The sequence below is a fragment of the Dryobates pubescens genome, chromosome 33 (genome assembly GCF_014839835.1).
Source record: "Dryobates pubescens isolate bDryPub1 chromosome 33, bDryPub1.pri, whole genome shotgun sequence".
Taxonomy (NCBI): domain Eukaryota; kingdom Metazoa; phylum Chordata; class Aves; order Piciformes; family Picidae; genus Dryobates; species Dryobates pubescens.
In genome coordinates, this window is record NC_071644.1 from 8,439,499 (window position 1) to 8,464,082 (window position 24,584).

At 51.6% G+C, this 24,584-nt stretch overlaps 1 protein-coding gene across 2 annotated transcripts; it reads right to left on the reverse strand.

Moving 5' to 3' along the window:
* Positions 1-495: 495 nt before the first annotated feature.
* PANK4 (pantothenate kinase 4 (inactive)) lies at positions 496-24,323 on the reverse strand. Of its 2 annotated transcripts, XM_009911268.2 has the most exons (19): positions 24,180-24,323; positions 21,485-21,567; positions 20,105-20,313; positions 17,620-17,803; positions 16,390-16,482; positions 14,927-15,080; positions 13,719-13,900; positions 12,173-12,254; positions 10,981-11,081; positions 9,844-9,999; positions 9,214-9,326; positions 8,492-8,579; positions 6,385-6,536; positions 4,965-5,020; positions 4,238-4,287; positions 3,389-3,496; positions 2,615-2,715; positions 2,058-2,126; positions 496-1,015 (listed from the first exon to the last, which is right to left on the reverse strand). In XM_009911268.2, the coding sequence occupies exons 1-19, from the start codon at positions 24,298-24,300 to the stop codon at positions 802-804; spliced, it is 2,316 nt and encodes a 771-aa protein (XP_009909570.2). In that variant the 5' UTR covers positions 24,301-24,323; the 3' UTR covers positions 496-801. The 2 variants fall into 2 exon arrangements, with proteins under 2 accessions (XP_009909570.2, XP_054031723.1); XM_054175748.1 differs by lacking the exons at positions 21,485-21,567; positions 24,180-24,323 and having other exon boundaries at positions 498-1,015; positions 17,620-17,798; positions 20,105-20,214.
* Positions 24,324-24,584: the final 261 nt, after the last annotated feature.

The following is a 24,584-nucleotide window of genomic DNA, read 5'->3' on the forward strand; positions in this document are numbered from 1 at the left end:
TACCAGTCCCAGCACTTAATAACTGAAGGCAACAGAAACTAAGATGCCTGCAACAGGGATGTAGCTGGGGAGCTTCTGAAGCAAGCTCTACACATCCACCTTGAGGGTAACCACTTCCAACTACTGCTGAGCAACTGAGTAGAGCTGTAGGGTCCCCTTCCCACCCAGCTGTTAACAAGAACAGGAGTGAGGAGTCCTTCCAGCCTGTGCTGTCCAGGCCTCTGCTGCCTGCTCCTGGAGCCAGAAGGGTTCCCTTTCAACCACAGCTGCAGCAATGTGTGTTAGGTGAGAGGCTGGATCAACCCAAGCAACTGCACAGAGCATTCAGACCCAGTTGAGGTGAGTCTGAAAGGTGAGGTGGAGAATGCAGTGTCAGAGTCACTTGAGCAGCCAGCTGGGGTGTGCCAGGGCACTGCTGCCACAGCAGCCAGAGGTGGATATTAGTCCAAAAAAGAAAAGGGGAGGGGAGGGGGGGAGGTGTTTTCATTGCCATTTAAATATATTTCTATATGAATGTCTCACAGAACACAAAAATAAAGTCTTCTGCTCACAGATACTGCAGCACTGAAATAAACTTACCCAAAGCACCCAGCAGTGATATACACATTATATATATTTGAGTGGGGCTGCTAGAGAGTGACTGGGCCTGCTGCTTTGTTCAGTCACAAAAAGCACAATATAAATACAGGATTCTCCTGTGACCTCTTGTCCCTGGTGTAATAAAAATACATTCTTTACAGTTGAAGGAAAACTTAGTGCAAGTCCAGCTGCTGCTGCTGCTCCCCCGCCGCCTGCCTCCGCTCATTTACAGGGCACTTCGTACTTGAAGATCACACTGAAGATCTTCCCCCCCAGCCTCTCGGCCAGCCAGGAGTTCTTGATGACTGCAAGCTTCAGGCTCTCACACTTCAGTGCTGCCTGGTAGTTGGTGTGGATGGCCCTGCCCATGCCCTCGATGATCACCAGGTCCGTCTTGCGCTCGCGCACCAGCACGGCCAGGCCCTTGTCCAGGCGGCTGAAACGAGAGCTCTGCCTCAGGGACGGCCGCCCCGGGAGGTGGGGAGAGGCAGCCCGGGATGTAAGGAGAGGCACCCTTGGAGGAGGGAACAGACACCTCTGGAGGTAGGAGGAGGCACTCTTGGACATGCTGGGCTGAGGGCTTTGTCCCTCACAGATGTGGGAGGGTTGGACTTGCAATCATAGAAGGGTGAGGACTGGAAGGGGCCTCTGCAGATCACCCACTCCGACCCCCCTGCTCCAGCAGGGCACCCACAGCAGCCTGCCCAGCAGGGGTTGGAATCTCTCCAGAGAAGGAGACTGCACGACCTCTCTGGGCAGCCTGCTCCAGGACTGAAGCACCCTCAGACCAAACTTTCTCCTCCTGCTCAGCTGGCACCTCCTGGGCTGCAGTTTGTGCCTGTTGCTCCTGGTCCTGTTGCTGGGCAGCACTGAGAAGAGCCCAGCTCTGTCGTCTTCACCCCTCCCTCCCCCCTTTAGCTCTTGCTGAGCACTGAGAAGATCCTCTCTGGGGCTGCTCCTCCCCAGGCTACACAGCCCCAGACTCGATGGTCTTGGAAAACCTTTCCCAACCAAACCAATTCTGTGATTCTAGGATTGCTGAGGCAAATCAACAGGAACTTTAGATCAAAGGAAATGAGACTGAAAAGCAGTTTTAAAGCTCCATTAAAGGCAGGAGGGATTGGGATTTCCCAGAGCACACACAGGTGATTTCTGCCTCCAGCAGAGAAACTAATTACAGCTCAATTAACCGCACAGAATGCTGCCTGCAGTCAGGAGGATTTCTTGGTCCCAAGCAGGACCTTCCATCATCTGTAACTAAGCTGCTCATGAGCTGACACTCTCACTGCTGCACCCAGCCATCAGATTTAGTCTAAGAAGCCTTGAGCCAGACTCCAAGTCTGCAAATCCAGACTGAGCAACTCCTCACTGCTGGCAGAAAGTGACTCACAGCAGCAGGAAGGTGGCTGAGATGCTCCAGAGCTATCTCCAAGCATCCTGCAGCTGACAAATCACCAAGGGGGACTTTGCAAACCTACCTGAGATCTAGACATGGTGAGCTGGAACCAGTCTGAACCAGCAGCAGCTTCTCCTCCCTCAGAGCAGACCTTTAGGGGGGAAAAAAGAAGACAAAACCATTAACAGCTCCCTCCAGAGGCTCAGGCAAATCTGGAGTGGGCCACACCATGAAGGGCTGAGCGGGTTTAGCAAAGGCTTTTGTGCTAGGACTTGGTCAAGAGCCACTGTGTCTCCTTCAGCAGAAGGACTGAGTAGTCAGCTCTGCCCTCTGCCAGGGACATTCTGCATGGGAAACAGATGTCTTTGCTATCTTAAGGAGAGGCAAATGTGTGCTTTAGGAGCTTGGGTGCTCATCAGGGAAGCCACAGACAAGGAACACAGTTCCGGATGCTCAACAGAGCTGATCTTTACCTTTCTCACCTTAAGAAATGTAAAGGATCCTCCTTGGCTTACCTGCAGGCTGCAGATTCCAGACCCTGCTAGGCACAGTTAAATAGGAGCTAGGGCTGGGACCAGGCCCTTGGTCTGTGCCTCTGTGTGCTGTGTGCCACCCCATGAGGACTGGCTCTGTGCTTACTGGATAATTGGGTCCATGGCTGCTATCCGCTCGGTGACGATCAGGGACTCGCTGTAGGTGACATCGTTCAGGGCAGGGCCAGAGTTGCAGGCCAGAATTACCTGAGGGGCAGAAAGCTCACAGCTCAAGCTGCTCTCAGAGCTGCTTGCTTGGTTAAAATCCTCCCTGCCTGGCTGCTTTTACAGAGGAGGACATGCCAAGTGAGAGGCTGGGGGCCCAGTCCTCTTCCCAATCTTCCCAGGGCTTTGGACCCTGCAGGCCCTTCTCGAGCAGCCTCAGGTCTGGTGGAGGCTTTGCTGCCTTCCACATTCTACTTAAAGTTCATCGATCCCAGGAATGGTTTGGGCTGGGAGGAAACCTTAAAGATCATTCATTCCAGCTCCCTGCCATGGGCAGGGACAGCTCCCACCAGCCCAGGTTCCTCAAGGTCTCATCCATCCTGGCCTTGAACATCTCCAGGGAAGGGACATCCACAGCCTCCCTGGGTAACCTCTTCCAGTGTCTTCCCACCCTCTGTGTCAAGAACTTCTTCCTAATCTCCAGTCTCCATCTGCCCTCCTCAAGCTTCAATCCATTGCCCTTCATCCTCTCACTACAAGCCCTTGTCAGAAGTCCCTCCCCAGAATTGAGAGCCTGGAGTTGCAGGGATCTGGATTACTGCCAGCTGAGATGTTAGGAGCCAGTCTGCTTCAGTGCCCTGCTGCTGGGTACTTAAACCCTTCCACCACTCCCCACAGCTCGATGCTACAGTGACCTCACAGTGAAAGCACTCACCTCTGTGCCTCTGGAAAGGAGCTCTCTGACAAAAGGAAAGACTCCTAGAATGATGTCAATCCCACTGTTATCTGCGAAAATTAAGGCACATTTATGAGGGGGACCCTCCTGCAAGAGAAAACCAAACAACACCTTGGGTTAGTGGCAGCTACTCACTTCAGGAGCCCCCAGCTTCCCCCCCTGACCTGGCTGGCAGCTTTGGTGACCAGCAGCAGCAGAACTCCCCTGAACATCACCCACCCCCTCCTGGGAGAGAGCATTTCATAAACTCAGAGACAAGTAGGGGTTGGAAGGGACCTTAAAGACCATGCAGTTCCAACCCCCTGCTGTGGCCAGGGACACCTCCCACTAGATCAGGTTGCCCCACGACCTCCCTGGGCAACCTGCTGCAGTGCTCCAGCAGCCTCATGGTGCAGAACTGGATCTAAACCTGCTCTGCTCTCATTTCAAACCATTGTCCCTCTTCCTGTCCTTGCAGGCCTTTGGGAACAGTCCCTCTGCAGCCTTCTTGTAGCCCCTGCAGATACTAGAAGGCTGCTCTAAGGTCTCCTTGGAGCCTTCTCTTCTCCAGGCTGAACAGCCCCAGCTGCCTCAGCCTGTCCTCATAGTAGAGGTGCTCCAGTTCCCTGATCACTTCTGCAGCCTCTTCTGGACCTGCTCCATCAGGTAACTACTGAAATGTTAGACTAAGTCCTTCTGTTCCTTCCTGCTGTGGCTGCTGAATCCCTGATCTGTGTTAGCAGCATTTATTTGGAGCTGTCTGCATGGAGCTCCAACTCTGTTAAAGCCCTGGGAGGAGTGAGGTGGTTCAGGGATTCATGTGTTTACTCAGCACTGGTGCAGCCATACCTTCAGTCTCTCCAGCCACTGGCTGTAGGAATCTTCCAACCAGGGACGTTCTGTGGCACAGACAAAATCACATCAGCATTTCCTGAAGGCAAACAGCAGCTCTGTACAGGGGGAGGGCAGGAGCTGTCTCTTTGCAGACACCTAAGCACTAAAGCATTGGCCCTCAGGGTTTTGTGTTAAATGTGTTGAAATGCTCCTTGAATCCACACAAGTCATGCAAGCTGGCCCAGCAGCCTGCCAAGCTGAGGCTTACAACTGTCCAAGGTAGGGGAATCCACTGCTGCCCCTGGGAGCTGATTCCAATCCCTTACTGTTCTGAGGGGGAAACATTTTCTCCTGGAGTCCAGTGGGAATGTCCCCATCACCCCTTGTCTTTGCCATGGGACTCCATGTCAAAAGGGAGTCTCCATCCTCCTGGTAGCCACCCTTGAGGTCCTGCTCTGTGGCAATAAGGTCTCCCCTAAGCCTTCTCTTCTCAGGGCTGCCCAAACATAGCTCTCAGCCTTTCCTCTCATGGCAGAGCTTCCTGAATGTTTCTGCCTCTTGGGGCAGCCAAGGCTCCTGCTGGAGGAGAGAGGCTTTCAGGCTGCAGTCCCTTCACAAGACAAACAGGCACCTTCCACTGGAGCTAGTGGAAGCCCTAGTGAGCACTGCTGCTCTCCTGCCTCATCAGACACCTTCACCCTGCCCTCCCCTTCCCCTACCCCCACCACACATCAATCTCTACCTTGGAGTTTTGACTTGGCTTCTTCAAATCCAAACTGTGGCTCAGATTCCAGAACACTGCAGCAGAAGAGAAATGAGAAGTGCAGAGCTAAGCAACTTCCACCTCACACACACACATCATGCAACCACTGCTGCAGCCATTTCACTGCACAGGTTGTGAGGGGGAGGGTGGTGCAGGGGCTGAGAAACAGGCACTGGGTGCTTATGTTAAAAACAACAGGCTCAGATGTGCAGCAGGTTGGAGTTCTTATGCTAAAAGGAAAAAGCTTCACAGGTGTTTGCAGGCCCCAAACTACAGGGGGGAAAACAAAAAGCCACCCTTGGGCTGCAGGAGCATGCAGCTGTGGTCTAAAATATCTGCATGGTCCAGCAGTGCTTTGCAAAGTCTAATCTCAAGAGTGGCCTAAGAGGAGGAAAACCAACAACCAGCAGGAGCTGGAATAAGCAGCCAGAGGGCTTAAAAGCTGCTGCTGCTGGCTGGGTGTGCAGCAGAGCAGCCCCAGACACATGGGTGGTGCTGAGGGTTTACATAAGGAGATGGCTGGCTCTCAGCTGCCAGGTCAAATATGACCCCATGTGGGCAATGCTTGCCAGGCAAGGCTCCTGAAGTGCCTCACATCTAGCAGTTAAGTGACTTTTAACTCAATCTGGATCTTAATTGCTTCCTTAAGGAGACTGAGAGCTGCACCAACAGACTGGCAAGCAGCCTGACTGCTCTAACTGCTGCCAGTTCAAGGTTGTGGGCAAACATCAGAAGTAACACAGAGCTCAGGCAGCCCTGAACCACCTTGTGGTTACTCAGTTTGTCTTGATTTAATCAGAGGGAGAAGTCCTCCAGGCTGCAGCAAGGGAAGATGCTGATTGCCAGCTGTAAAGCAGCAACCCTGTCCCATGCTCTATCATCAGCCTCACAATGAGACTTGTAGGACTGAGAGATCAGAACTATTTCAAGATTGCTGCCACTAACAGCCTTAAATACACACAGCTGCTGACAGGCTGGAAGGGAAAAGCTCTCCAAGGGGTCCTGGAAATGTGAGATGAGGATTTAGTCATCACAAGAGGCTACCTGACCGAACTTAGAGCCTGCTGGACCTGTAACTGCGACAGCAGGGCAACTGGAGGTGCATCTTCTAGGCACATAGTGCAACTGCCCCCTCCAAAGCAGTGCTGACAACAGTGCCACAAGCAAAGCAGCCAGGCTGGGCCATTAGATGCTGCCAGTCCATTCAAGCAGTGACCCCAGAGTGGAAGGGTGGCAATGGAACCTCTGCCACAGCAAGGCGCAGGAATCAACAAGCGACCTCTGAGGAGGGTGAAATGCAAACTGCAGGCAAAGTGAGAGCAGTGCCCTGGGGCTTCAAAAAGAACAGCTGGATGTCCTCTCTCTTCAGAAAGGGGCTTTGAAAATATTTAACACCTACTCTGAGACTGCTTTTGCTCCCCAGTCAAAGACATTCCCTGCCAGCAGTCCTTTCACCAGAGCAAACTGCCTCTCCTCCCAGCCCAGCGAGTCCAGCGATTCGATCACGCTCTGGAAGCACTTCAGGGCTATGCCATTTTCCTTCTGCTTTACCTGCAAGCAAGAGAGGAAATGTTGGATTTAGGCACCAGAATCTCTTGCCCAGCATTGGTTGTCTCAGTCCAAGACCATATTCAAGCATTCTCCTCTAGGTTCATGGCTCCTAATGGACCAAAAAGTTGCTGCTATCAGCCTGCTTAGTGCCAACAAGAAAACACTACCTGGGGCTCTAACAGAAAGCTGCCTTAGCACTGGGGGTGAGCTGTGGCACAGGAGGGAGAGAGAGGTGCAACAGAGCTTGAGGAGATGGGGGAAGGGGAGGGCAGGTACACAAAAAGCCCTTGAGCAGCAATAGGATTCATCAAACCCAGGAATTAGGAAGAAATTCTTCAGTGAGGCTGGGGAGAGGCTGGGACAGGTTGCCCAGGGAGGCTGTGGATGTCCCCTCCATGGAGGTGTTCAAGGCCAGGCTGGATGAGGCCTTGAGCAGCCTGGGCTGGTGGGAGGTGTCCCTGCCCATGGCAGGAGGTTGGACCTGGATGATCTTTAAGGTCCCTTCCAACCCAAACCATTCCATGAATCTAAGAACTGCCCAGAGAAGGGAACCCCAGCAGCAGCTCCACATGAACTGGAGAAGGTTTGACTTCTGCATCAAGAGTTTCATCATCCCAGGTGCCTAGCAGCTCTTGGATTGTTTCCTATCCTTCAACCTCTAGTGGGATCAGTGTTACAGTAGCTAATTAGCTTAAACTGAGAGGTGAAGGTGGGTACCTCCTGCTCATCAAGAGCTTCTCTCAGCAGTACCTTGTCTGAGTTACCAGCTGTGCCACCTGGCAGCACGCTTAGGGAGAAGCTTCTCTGCCCTTGGCAGAAATACATCAACAGCGAGGAAAGCCTCCAAGCAGACCCTGCACTGCTGTCACTGACCTCTCCACACTGCCAAAGGGTGAGGACCAGACCTACAGCAAGTCACCTCTGAGTGATCCTGACTCCACACATCCTCTTCCCAGCCACATTATCTTACAGAATAAAACACAGCTGCACCACAGCCACAAATATTGGTCAGAGCTGGCAGTGATGCAGCTGTAAGCACTCCAGCCCAGCCCTGCTGAGTGCCTCCCAAATCACCAAAGTCATCCAGACTCCTTCTACAGCACAGCAGAGACTGCTGTAGGAAAGCAGCACAGCCTGCTTTGAGGACAGGCTGGCTCAGCAAGCAAGGCAGTGTGTGGAGGGCTGGGTTTAGTTTGAGGCCTTTTTTGGACATGATGAAGAGGGGGAGGATGTTTTTTTTGCCAATCAACACCTCCCCTTCTCCTTTTCTTTCCTTTTTTGGGTGGGAGGGAGGGAAAGAAAAGAAAACACACTTGAGGGTAAAGGAACACAGCAACTTGGTTCATTGCATTGGTGGTTTCTGCATGGAGCTGCTGAGATGCTGGAGTGCTAAAGATAGCAGTGCCAGGTGTCTCCTACAGCTGTCTGCACTTCAAGTATTTATTGGGAAGTACTTCCATGGCTACAGCCAGCTTCACACTTGGAAATGGTTTCCACACACCAGAGTTATGAGAAGGAGGAGAAAAAAGCCCTTGAAGTCTGTCAGAGCTGCAGCAGTGGCCTCAGTATAAAGGGAAATAAAGTGATGGCCTCCAGACTGAAATGCTGAGGTCACTCCTGAGGCACCTCCCAGCCAGCAGTGCAGGGCTCCCCATGCAGCTTCCTCAGCTCCAGACTGAAGGAAGCCTCTGAGGGAGCACACTGCAATAGCAGCAGGGACAGGACTGACACCCTCAAGCTCCTAACCAGGAGTACCAGGCAGCTGCAGCTGGTAGTATTGTTTAGCAGCATCCTCACCATTAGAGGTCAAAGGCTTTACAGCCTCCAGCTGGTTAAAAGTGCTGCAAGGCAGCCAGTTCCTCATCTCTGCCCTGGAAGCCGTTACTTAGACAAAGAGTATGGGAAAGTGCCCAGAACCTCCCTGTTGTGCAGCCTGCACAGGCAGAACAACTTACCTTGGAGTAGGGGTCTGGGAAATTGAACTCATTTAAGCAGTGCTCCCTTGTGTCCAGAAGACTTCTGACTGTCAGGGTACCATAGGCACTACCAAAAGGAGAGAGGGGAGTTCAAAATCAACTCCTTCACCCAGGAAAAAAGGCACTTCCTCCTCTGCTTCCCCCACAGGTCCCAGCACATCACACAAGCACTGAAGTCTTCACATGCCAGGGGTGCCGAACACTCTGAGTGGTAACTCCACAGTTTCTCTAACTCCAGAGAGGGGAAATGTCCAGAGCAAAGCTCACTTAACACTTCCAGTAACCATGGAGCAATTTCTAACAGCCAATCTTCTGCTGAGATAGCCTCTTCCCATTCAACACCAGTACAGGAGGTCCAAAAGTCCTGGGCAGAGGACCTGATGCTTGGCACTGCAACTTCCTACAGCCTTCAGCTCACTCTGCTTGCACCTTGCTCTGCTTCATAACCTAATGAGCTTTTAGCTAGCTTTTAGTTAGCTACCTTCCAGTCAGTCAGCTTTTAGTTAGGTAGCTTTTAGACAGGTTTTAGTGAACTTTTAGCCAGCTTTCAGTTAGCCAGCTCTTAGTTAGTTGGCTTTTAGTCAGCTCTTAGCAAGCCTTTAGTCAGCTCTTAGTTAGTTAGCTTTTAGTCAGCCAGCTTTTAGCTAGCTCTGCTCAAACAGAAGCAGCAAGTGATGCAAAAGGGACATAAAGCCACTTACAATGGCTGCTGCCTGAGTGTCTGGAGCTTGTTCCAGTATTTCTGCCTGAACTTCTCAGCTCTCTCCAGTGCATCCACAGAGTCTGGCTGGCTGGCTGCAGCACGCTTGGCCACCTGGCAGAGAAATGAGGCAGGGCTGAAGTCACCAAATGAATTCTTCCTCCATCTAACAGAGCTGAAGTTCAGTATCAAAACAACCTCTCCATCTGCTGTCCTGGGCAGTGTCCACATACTGCCCAGTCCCTCCCCATGAAAAGGTAACTCAGGCCTGATTAAATCCTGCTCCCAGGGACTGCTCCCACGAGCAAGAGCAATGCAACTATCCCTGGCCTTGGCCTTAGGTTGCATAACCACCACCCTGCCTGCCAGCTCTGTACCAAGAGTGGCCAAATGCTCTTTCAGAGAGAAGATGCTTTGAGAAGACCTTATAAAAGTAAAATCCCACCCCAAAGCACCACAGGAGAAGAATACTTGGAAGGTGTCAAGCACCTCCTTAGGGTTTCTGTTATCAGGGGGAAGAGGAATAGTTCTTGCACACCTCAGGCTTGCCACAGTATTTTGCTGTGCCCCAGCAGGTTTCTTTGCTAAAGATGTGTGTCAGTCATGCACAGGGCTGGGTTGGGACATTTACCCCATCCAGTGCCTCCTCAAAGCAGGTGAGCCAGTACTTCCTGGCCATGGCATCATCTGTGAGGTCAACAGTGTCTGGAATATAGGTAGATGGGTCTTTCAGCAGGGGCAGGTTAACCAGGGGTCTTTCCAACCTATCCATTTCCAGCATGTCAAACTACATGAAAAACAGAAGAGATTTTTGTATTAGAACCCAGCCAGAAAGAGATTTGACACCAAACTGAACTACTACCAGGGCTCCTGAGGGCCACCCACAGTGTGAGGCTGGCAAATCTGCAGGCAGCTCTACTGGGATGTGTGTCATCAGAAATGATCCCCCCCCTGCATGGAGCAGCTCTCCCACAGCCAGGGCTTGCCAAGCTCCATGGAGAAAGATCACTCCAGGGCCTCTACTCTTTTGCTTCCCTTCCTCCCCAGTGCTGCCACACCTGCTGGGCCCTCAGCAAGGGCAGGAGCACAGAGCTGAGCACAGGTTGATTTCTGAAGGCATGAGGCTAGGCTGCTTCACAGCCTCCTTTTGCTATCCTGAGCACAGTCTCCAAGCCTTTTCCTTCTGCCTTGTGGAAACACTGCTTGGGAGCAAATCTCTAAGGCTGGAGATCAACTTTGTGTGAAATCAGTGTAGTTACCAAGGCTGCAGCACCTCTGCTGCAAGGACAGGCTGGGGCAGCTGGGGTTGTTCAGCCTGGAGAAGACTCCAGAGGGACCTTAGAGCTGCCTTCCAACACCTGAAGGGATTCTACAGGAAGGCTGCAGAGGGACTTTTCATGAGGGTGTGTGGGGACAGGACAAGGGGGGATGGTTTGAAGCTGAGGGAGAGCAGGGTTAGGCTGGAGCTGATGGTGAGACCCTGGAATAGGCTGCCCAGGGAGGTTGTGGCTGCCTGGTCCCTGGGGGTGTTCAAGGCCAGGTTGGATGAGGCCCTGAGCAGCTGAGTCTAGTTGAGAGGCATCCCCTAAGTCTCTTTCTTCAGAGCTACTCTCATTACATCAAAGCATCACACAAGAGGCAAGACAAGATCACCCAAGACATGACATTAGTCTCTTCTTTTGGTGAGCAGGAGTAGCAGGGGCAGAGAGTCATCTATTTCCAGGTCCCCACTGGGAAGAGAAGGCCCTTAGAAAAGACAAGCACATACTGTACCACTCCTGGTTCTCTGCAGAGGGTACACGTCAGGGGATGTGCTCATCAGACCAGAGCTCCCAGCATAGTTCTCTCCCCAGCTATACTGATTGGGATCTAGAAAAGAGAAAGACAGAGACACACATAATCTGAAAAGAAAACTGACAACACTTGAGCCTAGAGTCAGCAGCCCTGCAGAGAAGCTGCTTCCCTACCAAAGCCATCACCTTCCCTGGGCCCTTCTCCCTCTAACCCCCAGAAGAAATGTTTCCAGCACTCAGTGACTCACCCAGCTCCAAAGAGCTTCAACTGGAACGAGACAAGACAGTTCAGCTCTGAAATGAGGCCTTGTTTTAACCCCTTTCCTCCTCATGAAGGGCTCTCATCAGCACATCTGAGCCTAACTCAGCCCTGAATCTAAATCCATGACTGCCAAAATGCAATTGCCAAACCCTCCAAGCACAATGCAAGCTTCACATAAAGTTACTGCTGGGACTTTGGTTTGGTTTTATCTGAGCAAGTTTCATCAAGTTCAGATGCACAGCACATGCTACAGAAGCAACATCTTGGACCCCTCAGTAGCTGCTTCCTAGCCCATAGCTGGAAAGTGGGGATGAAAAGAGCTCCACATCCACTCCTCTGAGGCAAGCTGGCTATTTACTGAGTCCAGGTACCATGAACCACCTCTCTGCCTGCTCCTCTGCAACCTACCACCCTGACTGCCTTGCTGCTGCCTCAACAAGAAAACACAGATGGCAGAATTCAGCCAAAGCAGCCTAAGCCCAGAGAGTGCCTCATCCCTCAGCAATGTCTGTGAGGCTTTCCACTCTCACATGAACACAGGTTTGAGATGCTGGTCTTCTTCAGCACATGAACTGAATTCAGAAGCTGGCTTCTTACAGAGGGGAAAAGTTCTCCCAAGCCACATTTCCCCAGTTTGATTTGGAGTCATCAGTGCTCTTTGCAGAAACACAGGAGAAGAGAAGAGCCAAATCCTGCTGGCTTCTCAAAGGTGAGCAGGAAAACCAAGTGAGAAATTCAGGTGGCCCTGCCAGAGTACAGAGAACCAAAGCCCAGCATCTGTGTTTGTTAGTGCCAAATGGATTGATTTAGGCAACAACTGACATGCAGCCTCTTAAGAGAAACTTGGACATTACACTGACATTTCAGAACACAGCATATACAGAACATAGCAGTGCTGTACTTACTGTCTTGTTCAGCTCCTTTTAAAAATGCCCCAATGGCTCCCAGGTAGCCTTCATGCCTCAGGAACAATGCCTGAACCTCTCCCTGCCACAATATGAAACATTGCAATTGGATGGTCCCTGATGGCTAACAGGTAACTTCTTTGTCACTAGTTTTACACTTAAAATTCAACAGCAACAGCTAGCAGATGGCAACAGGCATTTGAGCTACATTCTAACACATTCAGCAACCTCAGTGTGCTCCTGAAGCACAGCTGCCAGGAGGAACTGCTCACATACATCATTCCACACTTATTAAACAGCTAGGGAAGAGACACATGCAGAGGTGGTGTGGGTTGTGAGCCTGCACACCCCCAGAAGCAGAGGGAAGCCAGGGCCTTCACTAGAACAGACCACACCATCATGCCATCAATATTCAACTCCTCTTGCTTGAACAGGAAGGAAAGAGCAGCTCAGCTGCCTTGGAGGTCATCCATGTGGAGGTCATCCATTGCTCATTAGCTTTACTGCATGACACTGCTGTTCAGCATCCCACACCCAGCCAGCCAGGCCAGCATCTCCCCCAGCTAGCTGAACTGTTGATGGAAGGCAGGGATGCTAGGGAGAGTAAGGGCATGCTCCACACCAGCAGCTCAGCTCTCCCAGGCAAGGCTGGGGGGGACAGTGCCTTCTGCAAAGGAAAAGCAGCACTGCCTGCAGCAGTGGCTGCAGGAGCAGCTCCCACTGAGGTGAGCTACAGGAAAAGATCAGCTGCAGCTCAGGGTGAGGCTGGAATTTTAGCTTTAATAAAGCTCTTCTTATGAGAAGCTAAAGCTGCAGCTTTGCAATGGTTTCCTTCCAATACAGTTTTAGAGAAGTGGGCTGGAATGGGGCAATAATGGAAGAATCAGCAGCAGGCAGGAGTCTCCTGCCTGAAGCACTGAGCTGAGGTAAAAACCAAAGGTGTCCTCTGTTCTCTAGAGCTACAAAGTGCAGGAACTAATCCACCTGTCCCAACCTTTAGGTGAGATTTTGGACTTGAGTGTTTCCTAGTGAAAGATCTGCAGTGTTTTCCAGCTTCCAAACCTGCAAAGATCTACAGCTGGGCTGGGCTTTGGGTTTGTTGTCTCTTTTATATCAACAACCAAATAGCAACCCCCACCCCCCACTGACCTGACTGCTAACTAGCTCAGCAGAGAACAAGCCCACACTGCATAGCCCAGGGGGGGAGAAGAAATAGATGCAAGTCAGCAAGAGGAATTGAATAACAATGGTAGCTAGCTAAGAAACAGTGGAAATTCATGACTTGGCAGCTACAAGACAGACTGTCAATCAAAAAATAAGAGGGAGAGGGAGGGAGGGAAGGAGGGAGAGAGAAAGAGGCCAGACAGAACTCCCAGGCATTGCACATGGATTTCACCCCTCCCACAACAGATCTGTACAGCCCTGCCTTACCTACCTACCCCACAGCCCTCTAAGCTGACTTGGTGTGCAGATGAATTAGTTTAACAGCCTAGAGAGCTAACTACAGCTGGGGCCTTGCTGGCAGGAGGACCTCTGCTTCCATTACCTTGGAGAAGTAGTTGATGCTGTAGCTGATGGTGCGCATGGTGACCGGGTGGCCCCGAATGAAGAACCCTCCAAAGTAGATTTTGTCTAGGCTGTGGAGCTTGGCATAGAGGCAGGCAAGCTGGCCAATGTCGTTGCTGATCATGTGGAGCAAGCTCTTTGCCATGTCTTCTTTGGAAAACTCTTAAAGGAAAGAAACAGGGAAAGCAAAATGAAGACAGCTAAGGCGGCTCAGAGGGATTGGATTCTTCCGGCAGCCTGGAGGAGGAAAGACAAATGGCACTGAGCAGCCTCTGGGTGTGTGCAGAAGAAATGTGCTCCCCCACCTAAACCCTCTTCTAAAGAAACTAATTCAGCAGGGAGTGTGGATTGGACTGGAGACAGCATGACCAAGACCAGCAAGCCCCTGTGCAGTATTGCTTGGAAGGCCAAGAGCTAACGGCAAGAACTCCGTTTTCTCTCTGGGGACCAGGGCTGCTTCCATCTCAGACACACTGCAAGCATTTGGTTGTGGTACTGCAAACCAAACTGCAAATGGTAGTGAATCACTGCCAGGACTCCCTTCTTGGGCCAAGGAAGCCACATCTATCTCCCACAGGGATGAGCTGGGCTATTCTTGTCACTTGCCTGGACTTAGGCAAGCCCAGCCTGGAAAATCCGAGTCCCTGCTTGAAAGCAGCACCAGAAGGTACTTTGACTCCATCAAACAGTGTGCAGGCAGAGCACAGGTAGGCATCTCCCAAGGGCAGCAGTGGGTTCCCCTACACTGGGCAGTTTTAAGCCTCAGCTTGACAGAGTGCTGGGCCAGCCAATTTCAGCTCCACTGTCACCTGGCAAGGTTGGAGCAGGTGATCCTTGGGGTCCCTTCCACCCTGGCACTCTGAGAGGATCGTGAAAAGGATTGGTGGTTGTTAGACCAATACAGACCCCAGATCCCCAAGGGGAAGAGGACATGGCTGCATTTTCTTCTCCTCATTAGTTTCAGACAACTCCAAACTGCTGGAGCAACTCCAGCAGAGCTCCAAGCCCCCTCTCAGCCCAGCACACATAACACAGGGCAATGGTTAAGGCAAGATACTTATGCTGCTATTTTCCCACCCATTTCACTGTTCCCAGGAAGCCAGCAGAAGCAGCAGATCCATGCTGGCAGGCAAGACAAAGCATTAACTGTACAGCAAAGCTCAGGCAGATCTCTCACACCCCAAATACCTTTATCTGCTGTGGTGGATTTCCCAAAGCTGCTGGCTATGAGGTTTCCACTCAGCCCCAGGGTGTGGCAGGCACCTCCATACACATCTTTCACCAGCATGTCTACATTTGTGTGCTGTCCTTTTGAGGCCAGCTGCAGCAGTTCATCAAATTTCTGAGGATGAGAAGTAGATTTATGTCAGCTCTCCTGCACTGCCAGAGAGCCCTGCCCAGAACCTCAGAGCTCTGCAGCATCTTTACTGACCAAGCCCAGGGGTTTTGGCTTGTCTTTGAATCAACCCTGCCAGCAGAAGGGTGGCTGAGGCCTTGAGCAACCTGGTCTAGTGGGAGGTGGCCCTGCCCAGGGCAGGGGGGGTTGGAACTGGATGATCTTTAAGGTCCCTTCCAAACTAAACCAAACCAGTCAGAAGCCTGCTGCATCTCCTCTCCTGGCACAGAGTCAGCAGCAACCCAGTACCTGAGAGCAAACAGATCTGGCTCTGCTTGAAGCATAATAAAGAGTTTACAGCCCAGAAGACCAAGCCTGCCTTGCAGAAATGCATGAATGCCCTTGGGATTAAGCTTGCATGCCATCTGCAGCCTCTCAATACTGAATTTCTGATGTCTTCTTCTAGACAAGCAGAGAGAATGCAGAGCAGGCACTGCAAAAGCATCCTACAAAGTTGCTGCAAGTGTGGGGCTTGCCTCTGACATTTGTCTCAGTGCCTGCAGCTTTTTCTCCAGCCCTGACATTTAGGGACACCTATTTAAGCCACGTGGACCTCTGAGGCAGCAACCAAGCAGCATGATTTAAGAGCTGAGCTAGGCAGGGCAGTGCTAAATCAGGCCTTATTCTGGCAGATCACCAAGCTGAGAGCTGAGTGATGAACCCCTGCAACCAGCCTGTGGAGCAAAGACTCAGAATTCCTCCTCTCCACTCCCAGACTTTTGGCAGGAATTGGCTGCTCTCTGCTTTGCCTCTGCAGGCAGCAGTGCAGGAACCAGGCAGGCAAAAGCCCATTAACAGAGCAGTCTGAGGAGGCTCTTCTCTGCATTACAGACATCAGTTGTCCTTGCTGACAAACTCCTGAGTCCCAAGGAGGGTCTTGCCACCTCTGAGCATCATGTTGTTTTTGTCCCCATATTCTGCTAGTACCTTTATGCATGGAAACCTCCCTTTCAGGCATCAGAAGCACTGAAAATACGAATCTAAGGATTCAGCCTTGATCTAATAGTGGAGGAGCACAAGCACCTAAAGGAGAGCATGAAAATCATCCTGAGCACTGCAGAACTCTCTGCACAAGGGCAGCAGCTCTTCAGGAAAAGGTAAACCCTCCCCAAGAGACAGACCTCAGACTTCTCATCCTCCAGTACACAGACCTTGGATTTCTGGGTGCTTAAAATGATTATTTTCTCCCTGCTCACAGAGCTTAGCATTCCAACACTTCCAAGCTTCCTCTCAGCATCCCATCTCCCACAGATACCTTTGTTTTTGTGAGCAGAGCTCCGAGACCCCAGAAGGTTCCACCTCCAATTGAGCTCCCTCCAATCCACTCAAATTTGTCTTCTGTTTCTACCTGGCAATAACACAAAGCAGATTTGTCTAGAGAGTCCTGTTGTCATTACAAACACACAGTTAGCCCTGAGAGCCTTTTGAACAGTGGCATTAGTGTGGGTGGAACTACCTCACTGTGCAAACATCAGGTGAGCAGCTCTCCAGTGGTGCCTGTTCCACACATTTTTGCCACCAGCAGCTTTGTATTGAATTCTTGGCCAATAATCTTAAACACAGACATCAGCTTTGGTCTCCTCAACAGTGTATCCAAACAAATATTCAAACCCACTCTGATTTGGCAGCCTTTGTCCTCATTTGGTAATGCAACGACTTCTCTAAGCATCGAATGAAATGTGATTCAAAGGAGACTGTGGTAGTGGATGGGAAAGAATTCAGAACTCCAGAGGAGCACTGCTCAGGCCACACCTTGAATCCTGTGCCCAGGTCTGGGCTCCTCAGCTTAGGAAAGACGTTGAGGTGCTGGAACCTGTCCAGAGAAGGGCAACAGAGCTGGAGAGGGGGCTGGAGCACAGCCCTGGGAGGAGAGGCTGAGGGAGCTGGGGCTGCTTAGCCTGCAGAAGAGGAGGCTCAGGGGAGACCTTCTTGCTCTCTCCAACTCCCTGAAGGGAGGTTGTAGCCAGGTGGGGGTTGGGCTCTTCTCCCAGGCAAGGAGCACCAGAACAAGAGGACACAGTCTCAAGGTGTGCCAGGGGAGGTTCAGGCTGGATGGTAGGAAGAAATTCTTCCCAGAAAGAGAGATTGGCCATTGGGATGTGCTGCCCAGGGAGGTGGTGGAGTCACCATCACTGGAGGTGTTTAAGAAGAGCCTGGATGAGGCACTTGGTGCCATGGTTTAGTTGATTAGATGGTGCTGGGGGATAGGTTGGACTCAATGATTGTGAAGCTCTTTTCCAACCTGGTTAATTCTATTCTATTCAATTCTAGTCTAGTCTAGATGTGATTCAGAGGAGACTGTGGTAGTGGATGGGCAAGAATTCCAAACTCCAGAAGAAATGGTAAGAAACCAAACCACCCCAAACCATCAAATCCTGATCTCCTCTCTAAACCCAAGAAGAGACAACTCCAAACCTCACCCAGGGAAGATGTTTCAGGTCACCTTCATCAAAGCTTGCCACAGAGCATTTCAGCCACCACTCACCTTCACCATAGAGACCCCAGAGCCAATGTTCACCAGCAGGTAAGGGAAGATGTTGGGGTGGTTGGTCTGGAACCGGAACTCTGTGTCGGAGTCTTTCTGGTAGGCAAACACCTCGTGGGGGATGTTCCTCAGGACAAAGTTGCAGCCTTTAATCAGGCAGGTCATTACATCTTCTTTATCTACTCTGAGAGGAAGGGGGGAGAGAGACAAACCAAAGCAAAACAACCTTAAATGGTTTTCACAGTGTCACTGACCAGCAAGTCCTCAGAGGCTTTACACACAGGACAGGAACTCCCACCCCAGCAGGAGGCAAGCACCCAGGAGAGCTGGGATGCTGCACCTTCCATGCCAGGACACAGCCTGGTGTTACACAGTACCTTTAATCTCCTATGAATCATGCTCTCATCAGAAAGAATCCTGTTTGTTTACACTGCTGCTGCAGAGCCCTGCTGCTGCCCAGGTTTATGTGCACCCAAGCCACAAAGGAAACCTGGAAATGAACCTGGCTGCAAATTCAGCCAACAGAACAACTTCCTACCAAGCAGTGATTCTCTATTGCTCTTCCTCTTCCTTGTCAATGAAGGAGGGGAAAAAATAGTCCCCTCCTCAACATTTCAGTACTGGTTTATGACAGGTTAAAGTGACTGTGAGGAGCTTGCTACTGGGATTACCCAACACAGGAGAGAAAAAGCCCTCCCACAAGAGTAAGAGGAGTCAGAGCTGCACACATGCTGAGGAGGGAGTCTGGGAACATGATACAGAACTCAGCCACTCACTGACTTCTGTCAGCTTCTATCAAGTTACTGATTTGTGCTGAATTTCTTACATGCAGTGCCACAAAGCCCTGCTGAAAACCCTTCCCCAAAGCACAGCCACCCCTCTCAATTACTGCTGCCTGCTTGGCAGGATGGGGGAGATGCTGCCTTGGGGGCTGTGGACCAATTAAGTATGTCACAAGAGGAGGGGTGTGGAAAAACATCACCAAAGAACCAAAAGCCAGGTGCACCAGATGAGAAAAGGGGGAACTGCCTCCTTGTGGCTTGCTTAATTGGTATTTAGGGAACAGCCAATCAAGGACTGATGGAGGCTGGGTTGAAAAGCAGTTAACAGGATCTGACCTAGCAGGGGAAGAAAGTCATCTGACAAAGTAGTATGAAAGGTGAAGTCACTGCCTTAGGAACTGGAGGCTGAACTATAGAGAATGGCAGCTGGAGAGGTGCTTTGAAGGTCTCCTCAGCAGCAGCAGGTAGTGGTGTAACTTGGTGATGTGTTTGTCTGTCCTTACAGCAGCTTTGTACTGTGTGCTGTTTGATAAAGGTGTTTGAGTAGTGAAGTTATCAGGCTGTAAATTCAGGAGGCTGCCCTTCAGTCTCCTGCAGGCCTGTGCTTGTGCATGAGGCTCAGGTAGGAGCTGTACAGCAAATGGCTGTGCTGTGTTGGTGACTGCTGGCAAGGGCAAATGCTTCTGCAGCTCTAACCTGAGAGCCTGTTGGAGTGAGCCCAGAGGAAGCCCCAAGGATAGCCCAGGGGCTACAACACCTCTGCTATGAGGACAGGCTGAGGGTCTTCAGCCTGGAGAAGAGAAGGCTCTGGAGGAACCTTAGGGCTACCTTCCATTTGCTGAAAGGATCCTAGGGGAAGGCTGAGGAGGGACTTTTCATGAGGGTGTCAAGAGACAAGGCAAGGGAGAATGGTTTGAAGCTGAGGGAGAGCAGGGTTAGGCTGGAGCTGAGGAAGAAGCTCTTCAGTATGAGGGTGGTGAGACTCTGGAACAAGCTGCCCAGGGAGGCTGTGGTTGTCTCCTCCCTGGGGGTGTTCAAGGCCAGGCTGGATGAGGCCTTGAGCAGCTGAGTCCAGCTGAGAGGTGTCCCTGCCCATGGGACAGGTATCCCTCCCATGGCAGGGAGGTTGGGGTAGATGATCTCTGAGGTGCCTTCCAAGCTGAGCCATTCTATGAACCTAGACATCTATAAAGGTGAAGTACATCCAGGGGAAAGGGTTTGCCAGCAGTGTTTGGGCTTGTAATAATGAAGGTGCCTTGTAGATTCAGACTTAAAGCAGAGACTGACAGAGGTCAGCACACCTCAGCACAAAGACTCCTAATTAAAATTCTTCATAGTAATGAATTTCTGAACTACTTATTCAGGATCTGACTTCATTTTATAAACCACTGCAGGTTTTGTGTATCTGGATCTTTGCTCCTGCAGAGTTCCTGCTTCCTCCTCCTTGCTCTTTCCTGAAGGCTGTGTTCCTGGCTCTGTTCCTGCCCCTCTCCTGGCAGTCACTGATAGAGTTATCTTTCTGCAGCTTCTGCTCACTGCCAAGCCAGCTCAGCCTGCTCTGACCCACATGCATGCACACATTTTTGCCCCTTCACTCTGGCTGTGGAAGACTTCTGAGGGCAGATGGGCAAGTGGGAAGCTAGCCCACTAAAATCTCCTCCAAGCAGAAATACACTCTGAGAGGTCTGAACAGTTCCACTTACTTCAAGCCCAGTTTCTTCTCAATAAGATCTTTGAATTTGTAGGCACCACCACCTGTAGCTTTGATGACTTTTGTCTCTGTGTTGACAAGATGATCTTTGATGAAATCTAGGCAGGTTTCAATGTAAGTGTTCTCAAACTTAATGAAGTGGAGCCGAGCTGTGATCTCCTCCTGAACTGAGATCTCATACAGAGGCTCATTCTCTATGTCCTTTGAAAGAGAAAAAGCATCTTGTACATCATTCAAATCCTTCTGCAACAAGGTCATATGCTGAGCTAAACATCACTGGTGTGCTTCCTTTGACTGGAAGCTGCATGAATGCTATCAAAAACACAACATCCCAAGCTTGCAAAGAACAATACAGCTTCACCAGCTGTTGGGTTTCCTTCAGCTGAGAATATAATCACTTCTCCATGCATCAGACACGCACAAGGTATCTGTGTGAGAAACTGTTCAGCAGGCAGTGTGGCTTTCTAACCCCAGCACCACACTTACCTGCCTGGAATGTAATTATTTCAAACACTGGCTGGCAATAGAAGCACTTCTAGGAGGCAGGGATTGGAACTGAGTTTGCCTGTGTGTGGGCTGCACAGCTCTGAAGCCCTGCAATCAGGCTTTCAGTGAAGAGAACACAGATGGATCATCACAGGAATTGAGATTTAGGCCTATATTGAGCTTACAAAGTAAAAAGCATTGCCAAGCCTATGTTAATGGTTAATTTCCCCTGGAATAGGAAGGGCTTCATCCAGAGGGACTTGGAGAGGTGGTCCCAAGCCAACCTCATGAAGTTCAAGAAGGTCAAGTGCAAGGTCCTGCACCTGGTTTGGGTGAGGAGTGGCCTGAGAGAAGTCTAGAGAAGGTCTTGGGGGTGCCAGGTGATGATTAACCCCCCTCCAAGCCAGCAATGGTCACTGGCAGCCCAGCAGGCAGCTGTGTGCTGGGCTGCACCCAAAGCAGGGAGAGCAGCAGCACAGGGAGGGGAGTCTGGCACTCTGCTCTGCCTCCAGCTCTGGTGGTGTCTGTGCCCATGGCAGGGGGTTGGAACTAGATGATCTTTAAGGTCCCTTCCAACCTAAACCATTCTGTGAATCTATGAAATGTGAGCCAGAGACTCCGCTGAGCTGCAGCACAGCTCTTGGGGAAGGCTGCCTCAGTGCATCCTAGGATGTGGGCTGAAAAGAAACATTTCTGCTGTGACAGCTTCAGAGTAACAGACAGCAGAGCAAGGCCACACTTGGACTGCCAGAAAGCTGTAGATGAAGTTGTATATAGAACAAGTTACTAGATGAGTTTCAGCTCAATCTTCTATTCTGAGAAGCCAGCCCAGTGCTTGACTCTTCAGAGTCAGTTGTTTGCTGCTGGGTAAAGACAGAATTCTCACCTTTCCAGAATGATCAAAGGATCTCACTCTTGCCACTTTGTGCTGCACAGTGGAGTAATAAGCCAGCTTGGTTAATGAACCACCTGTGAATAAAAAAGATGGCAAGTTATGATTAAGGCCTCAGCTCAGAGCTAGCAAGGTAACTTGTATTTATGTATGCTTTATCCAAAGAGTTCTGGGTTCTTAAGATCTCCCTGGCTCAAGCCAGGTATAATTAAGATAAATGCATAATGAAGGAAGCCAAAGAACCTTTGTCTAGAAACAGATTTGGCAGGGCCAGCTCCAAATGAGGAGCTCTTCCCATAAGCAGTGCAAGCAGAGTTTATGCCCAACAGAGTTTAACCCCTTGCCCTCTCTGTGCTGTCTCTGCACCTGACCTGCACAAGTGAGTTTATGAAACCAGAGTGCATAAATCATGAACTCCTCTTCCTTAGGACAAAAGAGATTAAGAAATATCTTGAGCAGGTATTGGAGCCTGAAAGTAGGAGGCTGCCAAGGCCTGCTTGCTGCTGTTAAAACAAGCTTTTAATTCTTTTCCTCTGAGAAAGGAAAATGCTGCTTCACCCACTCCTGAGCACCAGGAGCTCATTCAGGCATCAGTTTGCTTCACAAACCTCTAAGCTGCTTTGGTTGGTGGAGAAAACCCCTTAGCTGTAACTCAGCATAGGAAGTCCCCTGGGCTGTAGATCACAGCCACTCTTATCTGTAGAGTCTGCTCTGACTTTGCATCCATGCTCTTACAGCAGGAGCTGAAGGCACTCAGGGAGTCTAGCTCCAAGTGCTAGAGGTCTAACATGCAGTTGAATTGAGCTCTGCAAGTGTGACTTGCCTCTTTGCCAAAGATCTGGCACGCCACCCCTCTCAAAGTTTGCCATCTTGCACAAGGCAGGAAGGAACTGTGACAAGCAACTGGCTTGAAATTAGGAGCCCCAGCAGTAAGTAGAAGCTTGGGCTGGAAAGGACCTTCAAGATCATCTGGTGTTGGAGTGGCATGCTGCTTGTGCAACAACACTGATAACAACAGAAGTGCTTTGGCAATTAATTTATCACCAGATAAATGGAATGCAAAGCTGTGCTTGATACATTATCCTCTTCCTCTCCCAGTTTTTAAAGACTTAAATCCATCCAGAACACCAGCTGAGACATGTAACCAGGCTTTATAACTAATCCTACAACTCTAATTCCAGTCTGACCCACAGAAAGGACCAATTCCAGCTGTTCTGGTAACAGGCACAGAACAAGTGAGCTTCTGGAGGGGTTAAGCAGGCTTGTGCTATGTCAAGGACTGTGCTATGGTGAATATCTTCTTCCCACTAGACAGCCTGCATGACCCACAGCAATGCTAACCAGAGGACTAGTGGAGGCTTGCACCACGGTGCTGAGGCTGAAGAGCACTTCTGGCTTTCATACTAAACATTTCCACTGACCTACTAACTGCAAAACAAGCAGAATTTGTGAACTGGTGCTTTGGGTTGTGCAAACCTCCACAGAATGAATGCTAATCCCTGCACAGGTGAAGCTGTTGTTAACAGGCTTAGCTCAGCTTTGTCCCAGCGTGGCCCCAGACCAGCACAGCTCCCTGCTCTGGTGCTCAGGTGTCTTTGATGTGCATTGCTCCATCTGCCCCTTGGTGCAGCCTGTTGTACAGCCAGGGATTTCATGTTCTCAGGCTTGTAACAGGACGAGTGAACAGCTTCAGGTCGTGCCAGGGGAGGTTTAAGTTGGATATTTGGAACAATTTCTTCCCCTAAAAGGTGGGCACAGTCTGGCCCAGGCTGCTCAGGGAAGTGGTGGAGTCACCAAAGCTGGAGGGATGGGAGAGCCTTGTAGATGTGGTGCTGAGGGACATGGTTCAGTGGTAAGCTGGCAGTGCTGGGTTAAAGGTTGGTTGTGATGATCTTAAAGGTCATTTCCAACCCAAATAATTCCACGGCATGGGGCGCTGCTGGGGGTGACTGAGGGATCAAGTACAGCCAGCTACTGTGACAGGCCCCTAACCCATGCCGAACGCCCTCATCTCTGCAGCCACCCAGCTGTGGCAGGGCAGGTGGCACCGCAGCTTCCCCCCAGCCCTCCTGCTGCCACAAGGTAAGGGGCAGGGAGGGGCGCACGCAGCGCCCAGCTCGCTGCGGACAGGGACGAAGCGGGGGTCGCTGCTGCTGCCGCCCCACTCGGGCCTAGGGCAGCCGGCTCCCGTGCATCGTCCTCTTTCCCGAGGTCGCGGCGTTACCACCGCTCTGAGGCACTGCCGCGGGGGTCGCAGGCCTCGATCCCCTTCGGGCAGGACACCCCGCTGCCCGCCCCGGACGCGCTGGGGTGCCTCTCCCCACTTCTCGGCCAAGGGCAGCCCCAAGCTGTCCCTCACCGGCCCGTTAGCAGCAGCGGGAGGGACGCTGGGGCTTGTAGTGCCGCTTCCCGCCTCTGCCCCGCCGGCGCCGAGCGCTGGGACTCCCGTTCCCGTCGTGCCCCGCACTGCCGCCGCTCCGCGGGGGCTGCCGGGAGGTGTAGTGCACCCCCGGCTGCCCGCTGCGGCCCGGGCGCCTCAGGGGACTGCGCTTCCCAGCGTGCTCTGCGCGCCGCCAGCCCGCAGGGGCCCCGGCCCGGCCCCCCAGCGGGCGAGAGCCGCCGCCCGTGCCTCGGTCGTCACCCTCTCCCCGCCGGCCCCCTCCTTCCCCGCCGCTGCCGCCTCGGTTACCGATGTCTATGGCGAAGCGTTTGGCGTTCTCTAGGTTGCGAAATATTTCATCGGGCGGGAGGGTGATGCTCTTATCCAAACTGCCGTGACCGCCGCTACCTCGCCCGCCCCGCTCCGCCATTTTGAAGGCGACCCACTCCTCGGCTGGCCTCATCGGCATGCAAATGTATGCGCATACATCTGCATACTAACGAGCCCTGCGCATAGATTATGCGAATGAGGCGGGAACGGGCGGCGCAGGCGCAGAGCCCACGCCACCCGAGGCGGGCTGCACAGACGCGGGGCACCGGGACTGGCACCGGGACTGGCACCGGGTGCCCCCTGGGCAGAAGCCGTGGAGTGGTGAAACCCTCCCCAGCAGAGGGGAAGTCAGAGCCAGGGAGGGATGAAAGGACATCGCAAGAG